The sequence below is a fragment of the Halictus rubicundus genome, chromosome 15 (assembly GCF_050948215.1).
Source record: "Halictus rubicundus isolate RS-2024b chromosome 15, iyHalRubi1_principal, whole genome shotgun sequence".
NCBI classification, from domain to species: domain Eukaryota; kingdom Metazoa; phylum Arthropoda; class Insecta; order Hymenoptera; family Halictidae; genus Halictus; species Halictus rubicundus.
The window spans coordinates 7119748-7133441 of record NC_135163.1 but is presented as its reverse complement, the minus strand read 5'-3'; the positions used below and the strand labels follow the sequence as shown (position 1 = coordinate 7133441).

At 36.2% G+C, this 13694-nt stretch overlaps 2 protein-coding genes across 3 annotated transcripts; both read left to right on the top strand.

Annotated features, from left to right (window-relative positions):
* The first annotated feature begins 221 nt into the window (after positions 1-221).
* LOC143361219 (uncharacterized) lies at positions 222-3723 on the top strand. Its single transcript, XM_076800453.1, has 3 exons — positions 222-393; positions 731-3237; positions 3315-3723. Exons 2-3 carry the CDS (start codon positions 754-756, stop codon positions 3528-3530), a joined length of 2700 nt encoding a protein of 899 aa, XP_076656568.1. The 5' UTR covers positions 222-393; positions 731-753; the 3' UTR covers positions 3531-3723.
* A 5404-nt stretch (positions 3724-9127) lies between these two features.
* On the top strand, positions 9128-13652 carry LOC143361693 (uncharacterized). 2 transcript variants are annotated; one of them, XM_076801285.1, is made up of 3 exons: positions 9128-9515; positions 9797-10710; positions 13417-13652. In XM_076801285.1, exons 1-3 carry the CDS (start codon positions 9279-9281, stop codon positions 13427-13429), a joined length of 1164 nt encoding a protein of 387 aa, XP_076657400.1. In that variant the 5' UTR covers positions 9128-9278; the 3' UTR covers positions 13430-13652. The 2 variants fall into 2 exon arrangements, with proteins under 2 accessions (XP_076657400.1, XP_076657399.1); XM_076801284.1 differs by lacking the exon at positions 13417-13652 and having other exon boundaries at positions 9133-9515; positions 9797-13259.
* The last annotated feature ends 42 nt before the right edge of the window (positions 13653-13694 follow it).

The following is a 13694-nucleotide window of genomic DNA, read 5'->3' as shown; positions in this document are numbered from 1 at the left end:
TGACACCCTGTATTATTGTAATTCAACATGTGTATTTAGTTTCTCGTTAATTAAACGGTTTATTTATTTTAAATATCTGTAAATATTAAAGAAGAAAAGTGGACAGTAAGTATTTAGCTGCACAAATGTTCGAATTCTGTGGCCCTCTAGTGGTAAATTTTAGAAGTGTCGTATTTTTGTATCTATATATTTGTTAATTCGATGCACGTACTCGCATAGCGGATAGCGATGCTACTATATGTATTCATTTGTAAGTTGGTCTTTTGCGACGTAACCGTTTTTACGTGATTTAGCTGTGAAAGTGTTTTAGCATTATTACAAAGAAGATTTATAGATTATTTGATCTTTCAAGTGAAATAATCGTTTACTGCTGGTGAAGTGAATTTATAAAAGGTTTGTGTATGTTTCTTAACTGCAAGTTGTTAGTGCAGTGATTCTGTCAATAAACTGAAAGAAGAGGGCAGGAATCGTAATTAGTCGGTTGTTTCATAACAATTGAAACATTTTATCGTTTTAAATTTGCGAACACACGCTTTTCGATTATGCTATAATTAATTTTATAATATCGTCAGTTACTTAACCCTTCAACCCTTAAAAGGCGACGATTTTTAACCTTTAAAAAAATTTGTGACACGAAATAACGGGTTGGTTAGACTAGTAACCTAAAAGTATTGTTAAAATATTGTTAATTATTGTTAGGTAATGTTCACTAATGTGTGTCCTTTTTCAGGTGTATATGTATCATACAGAGATATGGGTCGTTACTTCATAAGGAAGCGCACTGCATCAGAAGCAGAGCTGCAGAAGTCAGACGAAAAAAGTAAAGCAGTAGTTACAAAAGCAACATTGAAACCTAAATCCAGTAGCGAGAAAGAATCACACGCAGAATATGGTCCCAGATTAAGAAGTAGAAGACAACTAGCAACCAGATCAAAAGATTCAGTGGCAAAGCAACAAACCGACCTCGCAAAGGAACCTGATAAAAATGATAACAAAAAAAATCAAAAAGTTACTAGGAATAAAAAGTTGAAGGAAAATAGTGAAGAGCAAGTACCAAAAACGGTGGCAAATAGTAGTTTAAGCAGAGGTAAACAACAATCAAACAATGTTAGGAAAAAGAGAATTATCCAGAGGGTAAATAAAAATATGTCTAGTTTGAGACAGACATCGATAAAAGAATCTTTTCTGAACCAGTCGAAGAAATTGTTATCTGCACGTCAAAGGAAGAAGACATCTCAGAAGGATCTCACATTATTAAGAGATAATCTTTCGCCTAGAAGTCGCAAGAGCTTGGTAATGGTGAAAAGATTGAGTATAAAGAAAGAAAAGGTACCAATATACAAATGCTCTTTACCCGAACATTCTGCGCATGATGCAAGCGAAATTTACGAGTTCAATTTTGACATTAATGACTCCAAAGAACGGATACCTAAGAAAAGGAGAAGAAAAATTGCTGTGAAAAAAGCTCTGATAACCAAGAAGAAAACAATTGCATCCAAGAAACAAGCTGTTAAGAAAGTTGTAAATAAGGAAGCAAAAACAAGTAATGTTCCACTTGCAGAAGATGATGTTAAATCTGCAGCACCTAAAGAAAGTAATGTTAAGCCTACCGGAGTTATAATCGAGGAAGATAATATTGAGTCTACTAAGGTTTCGTCTAAAAATACTAAATCTACTGCAATTACATCTAAAAACAATGTTAGGTTTACCGATGTTACATTGAAGGAAACTGAGAAAAAGAGTGCTGTTGAGCTTTTGCAAAGTGGTAATTGTATGGAACCTATAAATAAAAATCAATTGCCAGAAAATGCAGAGAAGAATGTACTAAATAATGTAGAATTAAGTAAAGAACCATTAGTGCAATCACCTTTGCCAAAAACTACAAGCACAGAATCGCTTGCAGAAAATATAATTAAAAAGCCAAAAGTTTCAATAAAATCGATACATGATTTTAACAATAAAAAAATCACTATGGTAGACAATTTGCAAATATCTAAATCGGATGATTTTAGGCCGTTTAGACCTACAAATATTTTCAACAATAAGTTCCTGATTCAGCAAAGAAATATGCTTAATAATTCATTATTCGAAAAATCGTTATCACCGATTACTAAAATATCTGAAAATATGGAATTCAACAGCCCCTGGAGGGCTCCGCCAGTACGTACATTTTCTCAAGTGAGAAATTTATTCCAAAGTACACCGCAAAATATAAAGCACGAAATTTCTAACAAAAGGCTTTCACGAACGGTAACAAACGAATCTAAGAATTACGAGAACACTGCCAAAAGAAGAGGAACATTGTTGGAAAACAATGAGAATGTGAGTCCAGGATATATAAATACAAATCATTCGAGGAAGAAAAATCCTACAATATCAAGAAAGTTTGGTACAGTAATTACAAATATAGATCATTCTGTACAGTCTAATTTCGGGGAAGAAATAAGCGGGAGGCTATCAATGGAGGTCGAGAATACGCAATCGAGTGTTCAATTAAGTAATAGGATTAATTCCGGTATAAATAATTTTTCTGTACTTCATAGTACGGAAAATAATGTAAATAATACCAGCAATTCGCATACACCTAGAAAGAATTTTAAGATAGAAACAAATCAAATTCAAAGCCCGTGGAAGAACGTTGAAAGCACGCAGACGTATGTTCAAAAGGAAAATTTAGATCCTCAACCTGGCCCGTCTGGTATGCAAAAAGTCAGAGTTCTTAGCGAACAGAGAGGGGTGCTGCGGCAAACAAGCTTAAACAATTTTTTAAATATCCCGGATATGCCAGAAAGCACAACGGTCACAACTGCTCATGGAATTTTTGACGATATATCGTCAACGCCGATTAGTAAATCAGTGAAGAAGCCCAAAATATGTAGTTCAGATTTGAAAAATGCGTTTGGCTTTTGCGATGATGATTCTAGGCAGGACGTATCTCCTGTTAAACAAAAAATCACAAACGACGAAAAGAAACCATTTGCAAGAATATCGATTAATGAAATAAAAAATCAATTTTTAAGTAAGAAACCAAAAAAGAATATTCAACCTTTAATAAATACGACAAATGAGGTTGCAGAAATAGAGAATGTACCTGCCAAACCAAAGCAGAACGTTCTCATCGATATTGCAAACTTTTCTGACACATTTGATGTGTGTTCTGAAAACGGTGAAACTCCAGAAACGAATACATCTGAAATTCCATTGTTCTTTGATCTGGAGCCATCTCATTTTAAAGAGGTATATGATTCAATAATTCCTGTTAAATTTAAGTAATTAATAACATTGATCTTACATAAGTGTTTATACATTTGCAGCCTCCAAGGTATTCCTACAAGCGGAAACGAAATGTAAAATTCAGTTTTTCCGACGAAGAGACTGAAGAAGAAGAAAAACAACAAGTAGAAATTAAAAGAAAACGCAAAAAGATAGACAAAATGAAGAACGGACAAGAATGCAAATTAAGTAAATGGGTTGAGGATATTAATAAAACTTTTAGTGAAATAGACCAGTTCGAGCTCGTAGTGGAGTAACGAAAGTGTCAGAAGAAAGTAAGTTTATATCTGTTATATTTTATATTGGTAGCCTTTAATATTTTTCGACCCACGTAAATATATATTTTAGATTAGTTACATATACATATAGTTTTTATATTAGTGTATAAATTTATAAAGAACTATGTGAAATGGTACAACTTTGAATGAATATTTATTTATATGTGAAAACGCGTTACGTCGTGTTACGCTAGCTTCATTTTCTACATATATGTACACGTACTAAAGCTGTTAGTTACGTTTTAGTTTATATTTTAAGATAGACTATATTAGTACATACTTTATATTTTTGCTAAGTACAAGACTACGAAAAATTTAAATCACATAATATATATATTAAGAATTCTAATACTAATATGGTGATATTAAAATGCTAGGTAATTTTTAATACTTCGGTAGCTTTGTACTTGTAATATTAAGTTTTAATATAAAATGATTATCGCAATCCAAATTCTGCCTTTACTTTTCACAATTGTACCTGGTCAGTTACCTGACCATGAGCTTCCATTTTTCCCCCATAGATAGCGATGCCATCTGCATTTTCACTTTTTATTTAAAAAAAAAGAATTAATTTCACTTATAACATATTGCTGTCTAATACATACAGCAACGTGTTTCCTACTGATATTCGCTAATTACCAAATATTCATATCCAACGTGTATATTCGTCTCGGTTCGGTATATGTATACATATGACGCTACACATACATATCGCACGTATATGTATTTTATATGTGTATGCATATGCATGAGTATGCCCCTAACTGTGTAATATCGATCTCATGTACACAAGCTGTACGTTTATAGGTTTTACACAGACTTCTGTGTCCTATACATATTTTCGCATATATCCCAATTATTCGGTCTAATTTCCATCATTAGCCGCTGCCTCGATGCAATATCCAAATCGAATCTGTATAGGTGGACGTTGCAGCAATGAACGCGTTGCGGATAAGGTATACACACCATTTCCACAACGGTTGATTGTCAAATCGAAATACTTGTTTAGGTTACGGCACATGTTACGTATGTTCCCAGCGATTAAGCAAACCTTGTCATAGGATATCACATATCGCTCGTTAGCTAAAGCGATATTACCACTATCTTTTCCATTTACAAGTCATCGGTCTTAATCTGAAAACAATGCGATCCGAACGATATCATCCAAACAACATTTTATTTATATATATATATGTGTACAAAACCACGCCACATTACCACGATATTGTTTCAACTTCCTGAATCGACTTTACACGATTATGCAGGCGAATTGAATCAAAACCTGTAATTGCAAAAAAATACGGAAACGTGTGTTCGTGCGGTAGGTAATGTGTCACGCAAGAAACCGCGGCTTCGTAACGCTTACATTAACGTGCTTAGCTATAATTCATTATCGTTCTTCAACTAACTGGTTGTTGACCTATTACAAGTTAGACTACCGTGCGCGTGTATACATTACATAAGAAACAATATATAGTCCGCAGCTTTATAAATCCGCATATTTTTCGAAGAATGAAAGCGCCGGTACCTATAATAAACGCTGCACTGAATATTGCGATTTTGCCGCTACCCGCTGGCACGTTTTTAAAAACAGACAATCGTATCGTGTCGCAAGGAATCGACGATGCTCGAGGAAATATACAGTAACGAGCAAAACTGAGTCTACACTATTTGAAGCAACATAACTTTTTAAAAATTAACGATTTTAAAATAAACGATTAAAAGTGCGATTTTAAGTCGAAAATCGTGAAAAATGGCAATTTTTCCACTTTTAAGCGTTTATAACTCGTAAACGAATTAACCAAGATCGGTGAAATTTTCAGCATGGATATCATTTATTCGAGCGAATCAAATACATTCTTTAAATTTTCAATACAGGCTCAGATAAAAAAAGTTGAAAAAACCAACTTTTATTATTTCTTTTGCGATTCCGACCAATTCAAATTTTTTTCAAAAATTTTTTACACCTCGTCTAATAAACTAATCCTTCTAACTTCTCAATAAAATTCAAGTCATTTGATCTAATTTTTAGAAAGTTATGTTGCTTCAAATAGTGTAGACTCAGTTTTGCTCGTTACTGTAGGTGTTTTTAACTTTTCCAATTCTACGGTTTTCGAATCACGGATGAAAATTCGTGTCGTGCACGGGTCGTCTTGTGATTACGATTACGTAATCCGGAATTACGTTACGAAGCGCGGGGTGATAGAGGGGATGGTTTCTGTGTACAATGGAGAAGCGAGAACGGTGCATTTCGTTTCGGAACTGTGACACGCGACTCTTGATGATTAGCTATGAAAACGGCTGCCTCCGTGTGCTCCCACTAGAATGTATTTACATCGAGAGAGCTCGACGGAAAGTAGGTTCGAAACGAAGATAGCGCTTGGAAGAGGAGGCGCATTTATGTATAACCAATCCACTCTGGAGAAGTAGCTACTACGTAAATTGCACCGTGCAGGACAATATCTCACGCATTTTCTTATCTCGTTTCATTCATTATCGTCTCCCACAATTTTTAAAGGCTAACATGGTATTATCTTTACGTTAATTTTTCGACGTTATCGTCGTACCATCGAACGGAGTTCTATATACTTTTTTTCGGGAGCAAAACAATGCGATGAGGTCGTTCGTGTTATTCTCATAACACGCATATCGACGCATCAACAATGTCGAATGCAGTGTTTGTGCGAGTTATCAACATTATTGCAACTTTGACGTTAATGTTTGTAAACTCCTTGCATATTACATCGAAGTCTTCGGTTCACTAACATTTCCAGACTCGCACACGCCACAGATCCATGCACGCTCGAGGTCTAATTATTAATTCCGATAGCGGTAATAAAAAGTAAATATTATGCGGCGGCCGTGTGTAACACAATGGTGTGTACCATCTATTCAAAGATGGAACAAGACTCGTACGTGACTAGCGCAACTATAAATACGTTCTCTATGTAGGAGACTCCTGTGCCACCTTCCTAGGACTTTTTTCTTAAAATGTACATTCTTTCTGCTCGAATTGGTCCCGTACGTGTGCGAAACATGCATTGTGTTTGACTCGCTTGCGTGCACAAATATAGGACACACGTACAAATACATACACATGCCGAAATTTAAAGTGGCAATTAAGTTGTAATTATTAGCTCTATAATTCTATATAAATATATAGAATATAAATTATAGTCTATAATTTTATACAAATATATAGAATATAAATTATAGTCTGTAATTCTATATAAATATATAGAATATAAATTATAGTCTATAATTCTTAATAAATAATTGTTTAAAAAATGATCGTTGAAATAAAATTTTCACGTTCTTGCGGTACGAATATTTTCACCTGTTACCGAGTGAATTGATCGGAAAAGGCAATAGTGTTTTGCCAGAACGCGAACTGTGATATTCTATTTATCTCGAAGCGTACACAGAATCGGATTGTATTCACGGTTGATTGATATTCGACTAGAATCAATATTTACGTAAAAGGGAAAATACAAAAAAAAAAGGGGATACCGTTCGTCGGCCTGTGTACGCAAGCCCGGTGTTTTCAATTACGTAATAGAAGCATATCAGTTATGATCGATATTTCTATTAAACAGCAGCGTCGGCAAATCAATTTCAACTTTCAAAACATAAAAGCTCATTATTCCGAATTGCACGGCGGCATGTGTGTGCGTGTGTGTGCCTGCGTGTACGTACACGATCGATAATACATGCATCGAACGAGCCAAGGAAATCCTTCGTAAGCATTCGGTTATTTTCCTCCCGAAAACATGAGAAAGCCTGTTTGTTGTTTCACGTCGAGCGGAGACTGAAGTGTAATCACTATAACCCGCTCTCGATTTGAGCGAATGCCTTGTTGAATTTGTACGTTGCCGATCGTGGCCTTTTTATTTGGAAAATTTTACTATCATTCGATCCTTACAGGAAACGCCAGATACAGTATCAAGCTAATAATGATCGAGCGGTGTACGTACAGTTTTTCCTTTCCGTCATTGTACATTTTCACGCTTGATACTTGCTACCCATTGCTTCACCGTTCCTAATATCACCGTGTAACCTGCAGCAATGTTGTGTCGAGCACTCTCACAGATACTCCAAGTCCACTAGAATCGTGTAGAAACCTGTACACAACTGTAGAACGCTGTTTCTGACAGAGAACTTTTATGTGACGAGTATACGTTGTATATATACAACTACCGAGCTAAATACCCGCTTGGGATTTCTTCGTGTTCAAGATACCAAAATTTCATTAAATTTCCCCTGACGACGAAGTGTATCATCGAACGACATACCCTGTCCTATTTACATTATTCTAATGTAAACAAGCAGGTCCCGACAACACACTCGAGCTCAAAGTTCGAACGAAAGATATATTGTTCCCTCGGTGTAGACGTGAAAGGGAATCTCGCTTGGGTACCTATTCCATTGCAAATGCGAAATTGAGTGCGTGTAATAAGCTATAATATAATTATATGTAACTGCGTTGCAAAGTAGGTCGGACGCGTTACCAACATATATGTATATATGTGTCGCACCAAACACAGCGTTTCGGATTAGCAAACAATTTAGCTGCATCACTTTGCCTTGGTGGTGGATACGTTTACTTTTACCTAATTCCCGTTTCCGTGAACTTTCACGCTCATCTGTTTCCCTCAATGAAATCTCTGCTTTTACCTCGACGAAAATAAACAACCGTGGTTTTCGACGTCGAACGTGTAATATTCAACATTAACACGAAACGACAACGTGCGAACGCTTGTACGGTTGTTTGTAGTAAATATCAGATTGCCTTCGACGGTCCTTAATTGTAGAGAAAGTTCTAAACAACGTTGAACGTACGTCGGGACACAAAAAGAATACATGCACTTATTGTTCTCGTGTGCGCTACACGAAAGTATCAACGGTGGAATACAATCTGCAACGACGCTGGTCTCTGCGGTGTGAGTGTGCATGTGTTCACACGAAACCAGCTGAAACGTTACTTCTAATTAAATACCAGTAGCCCCGTGGAAAGACAACCACTTTCTATTTACGATTTACAGGTCAGGTTTACCGGATTCGATCGAACAGAAATTGTCAGAACGAAAAGTTCTCAAACGAACGAGGTACAGTAAACGTAATAGACTCTCGTGGATCGAGAGAACACGAGTGATATAAAGTCGAACGGGTATTGTCTCGAGAACGGTATATATAGGTACATCTCGACGGTTAGAATCGCGTTTACATATGTAATCGTTGATACGACAAATTTGATTATCGATCAACTGTTTTACAGTTGAATCGCATCGATTAAAACCCTCGTCGAACCGAACGAAAATCCCATTAAAACTCGAATAGGCTACCGAGTGGTTCTCGGTGTATGGTTATCGTTCGTTCTCTTTCTCTCTCCCTCTCTTTCTGTACGCAATAAACATTAAATTAACGGTGTAAGGGTGCAGGCGTGTAGAGACGAGTCGCCATGGTCTCCGAGGGAGTCGGGTCTGAAGGATGAGTGAGGAATTATGGTAGGGGAAGGAGCACGTCGGGCGACATGTTGTATGTTTGCCCCCACCACCTCGAACGAATCTCCCCCACTCCTCTGAAACTTTAGCACGTCGCGGTTCGCTATCGCACGGAATCACGGACAAATCAAACATGGCGATTCAGTCGCTGTTTGCGGTAGAGGCGTACGGTCGTGGCACGGGAGTGGATGAATAACGGTGGCTCAAACAGTGTTTTTTAACGGTAATGTGCACTTGTACCACCGTAAATCGACGGATTTTAGTCAACATCACGAACATGGACGATAAAAATGACACGACGCTCGTGGAGAAAGTGTCGGTCGGCGTCGACGGAGTACAACATGACGTGAAGGGCGTAAAAGCGGAGCCGACGCCTGCGGCGTCATCGTTGCCATCCTCGAAACAAGACTCGCACTCTACTGGCGAAAACACCAACGAAACCACGTACTTCAACGGGCGAACTGTAAGATATATGCTCCCCCATTTAAAAATATTTTTACGAGAACGAACCGGAATGAACACGAATTTTTTCAATATTAAATATCATGCGATTTTACGAATTTATTTTCTGCGATTATTTTAACAGTTAACATATTCGAAGTCGATCGGAGGAAATAAATAATTTCGAATCGGGAGTAATGGAGGGTGGTACTTTTCGAACCGATAGTTCGCGCGCACAATTCAACGGACTTTTTTAAAAGGATTTGTAAAATGAAATATTTTTTTTTTTGTTATGTGTTTCAGTGCGCCAAGTCGGTAATAAACAATACCGGAAAATTTGAGAGCGGGAGTGGTAGCGGAGATCAAGAAGGATGTCAGCATGAGGATGGAAAAGATATTGCAGCTAAAAAGAGAAAGACTCGTAGAGGTAAACCTAAATATAGAAAATTAAAGCCGTATTCAAAACAGCAATTGTACTATCAGCAACAGAGACGATATAGGACCAGAGGTCGATTAGAAAAAACGGGTAGACAGCCAACAGCACCATATAATACCACACAATTTCTTATGGATGATCACAGTGATCTTCCAGACCTCGATCAAAAGCTTTCAGAAGCTGCTTCGACAGACACTCCCGCTACGTTTCAGAAGCCGTCGGCTCCGCCTCGTACTAGAGACTCTAGTTTTAGTGTAGATTCCGATGAGGATTACTTTTACTCGTCTCCAGAAGACGAGGAAGAATTTCTAACAAAGGAGTTCTCGACGGCATACGAAGATCTTCATGCTGAAAGGTTGAGTACGTTAAGTAAAACAGAATTGATACAGGAATACCTGCAATTAGAGGCCAAAGTAGACTTACTGACCAAACGATTACGTGGCAAAAATTTCCATCAACCCGAAGAGAAAGACTTAGAGACTCAAAGTAGTAGTACAGACTCAGAATCAACAAAGAAATTGAAGCTCTGTCAGCAACGAATCGACGATTTGATACAGCAAAACGAACAGCTGAAACGAGAAAACGAATCGTTGAGAGCTCAAAGACATGGTAGTCCAGTTTCGAGTGTCGATAGCGAAAGCGACAGTGACAGTACAAGTAATGGAAATAAAAGCAGATGTGATTGCCCTGTTTCCAGTTCCAGTTCTAGTTGTTCCTCGGAACACGCGGAACCGGGATTTAGATTAGAAAAAAACAATTCGGCGGGTACCTTGTATGAGAGGTACATATTTAAATGATCATATTTATGATAGTTACGATTCCTCCCTGTAAATTATAAAGAGCTGTTTTTATATTAAAAGTCTATTCAATGTTTCAAAAATTAATGTACAAGTCATGTTAAATATGTCATTCTTGTCCTGCATACTTGATTTTTAATCCTACCAATCTCATGAGACTGGTTCAAATCGATTCAATTGCATTTTGGCAACAAGCTGTCCCTCTTCCTGATATCGGTTACACAATCTTAGACTAACATCAATCATGCTCTTTACTTCCCATATACATATATACATATATATATATAAAATATATATATCTTTTAAGACTGTTTTCTGTAAAAAGAACATGTAAGAATACATAGAAGGATAAAATTTCTATCTGTGCAGGCTCTATTATTACTTGCTTAATGAAATTTGCAACGGTTGCACATTTGTAGTATAATATTGTATAACATTGCTTAATATTACTTCATTTGGTACTAATTACAATGCGGTGGGACTACTTTCTATTCAATATATCCCATTCTTTTAAAACTGCCATTTAGGAGTATAGAAATGTATAAATTTTGTGTTTTACAGACCATCAGCTAATGAATCAAAATATCAGTTACAATCGTACATGTGTATAGATTAATACTTAATACCATCCTAAATCGAAACATTCTTATTAAATCGAAAATACTGAATGTAATTTAAAAAAAGGTATTCTTAGGTTGTAAGTGCATATCAGTCTATAGTTCAAGGCACAGAGATCTAAAGTACAAAGTATAATATAGAAAGCCTTCTTTGGTTGTAAGTATTTACATATCAGTCTGTAATTCTAGACGCAGAGATATCTAGTCTTCAATACTCTTTTCAGAAAATAATACAGTATCTTTAGGTCTTCTTCAGCCTTCTGTGTTATGAGCCTGGTTTGTGCTAATGTATTTATATATTTCCAGCCTGCATCTCTCAAATATTGGACAGACTTTTAACCACGTGCTCGATTGTTTATAATTTTTTCTGTTGCATAGCTTACATACTTCTTCGTTTTGCAGTGTCCCATAGAAATTCTTAATTCTCCATTGCAGTCGTCCTACTACTCTTATTTGCGTCACAGCTCTTTTAAATTTTGTTGGTATGTTCCTCGTTAGGTACTCTTCTAATACCAGTGCCCCTTGTACCTCAATCTATATAGGGCAGTGTTACGAAATTTCTACTCTGCTTCTATCTTCCAGTTTCAAACATTCTTCTATCCTTTCCAAAGCAGCATTCTTTCTCTCATTGAGCTTGTCTCTCATTGAGCTTGTCTCTCATATCGTCCTTCAACCCTTAGCACTCAACGCTTTCGAAATATTTTAAGTATTCTACGAGTAAAATGCATCGGTTCAAATTCATAAAATGGAAATACTCTAGGTCGAAATGTTTTTTATTGGTTTACGATTTAAAATAGTTGCGAGTGCAAAGGGTTAATAGATCTTCCCAGCCATATGTTTCTGAAACTAATTTCATTTGTGTGTACCAGCTTGAACATGTGTGTATTTATTAAGTGCATAAATAAGTTCCGTGCCTTTTTTTTAGTGATTTTTAACCCGTGGAAGGTTCCCAGGGGTTTAGTTTTCATCGCCTGCTGTAATTTTGTATAGCGAACTTTCCCGAAAGCAAACATGCCGCTATATCAACTCTGCGTCTTTTATTTTCTTCATTCACTTCATGGGAGACGCCAGTGCGATCCTTATCGAACGCCATCGTGTTTGTAACTGGTTTCTCGATTTCTGGTTTGTTGACTTGGTTGATGGTGCTGCCTGGTGCTGCCACGAGTAAGGGGGTTTTCCTATCCTGAAGTTTGGCACTTGAAAATGCAATCGAGGGCGGGAAAAAATTCAAATTCAAACCGAAATTATAAAGCATTGAACAAAACGGCACCGAGCTTATTTGCACACCTAATAACTTTAATCATGTTTAAGGCCACAATATAATTGACAATTAGTATTATGTTATAACTTATTATTATATCCCCTTAATTTGGAATTGCTTCAATGAAGAATAAATGCAGCATTTGAAATATTTACTATTGATTTATCATAAATAAGACAATAATTTATGATACAATGGATTTGTGTTATTTCATCTTGTCTGACAAAATTCTGGAAAAATGTTTCTGAAAATATGCTATCTCAGTTGAATAATGCTCCATTGAATGTGATAAATATTTCAAAAATAAATAAATTATGTATTTGATGTTTTATCAATACGATAATATTGGTTACACTTATTGGTTATACTTTATTCATACAAGCGTGATGCTCGTATCACTGTAAGTTTATTCTGCTGAGATAAAATTATGATTCTTGCTCATTATTATTTGCATAAATGTATCACCGACATTGTGTGTGTGCAGCTAGAATCTGTTAAAATTATATAATTTATTTTATAAGGTATTAAATATTATTGTACAATTGTATAGATTTATAATGTAAGATTAGGTCTTAGTTGATGGTCTGAATGTACAATGTATTAAAGTATTTCACAGTTTAAATTTTTAATAAATTCCAAGTTTTTCTTTCTTCTATTACGATTATTTTCCTGAAACGTTGTACAAATCGAACGGATTTCATGTCTTCAAATAGTCATCATGAATTCTTCATGAAATTGTTAATCAAAGTTGCTTATCCCCATATTTTCGACAATATACAATAATTGTTTATAATAAGTTTCTCGTTAAGCAGGGACGACACTTAAAGGAACAATTCAAAAATGTGCGGGGTCCAGCCATTTTTCCCGCCGACAACAGCGCCGGAAGCAAACACGACATTCGCGCGTACTTCAATTGTTTAAACATTTACCCTGATTTCTCCTGGCGCCGTGCTATCTCGTTGATCTTTTGTTCTGCCTTCTGCAGTTGTTTCATTTAGTTTTTTCGTCAAACTTGTTTCGTTAGAATACGCCTTGTTTTGTAGAGGATGTGCGACAACAGGTGGGAGAAAATTTAAGAGATTATTCTGCA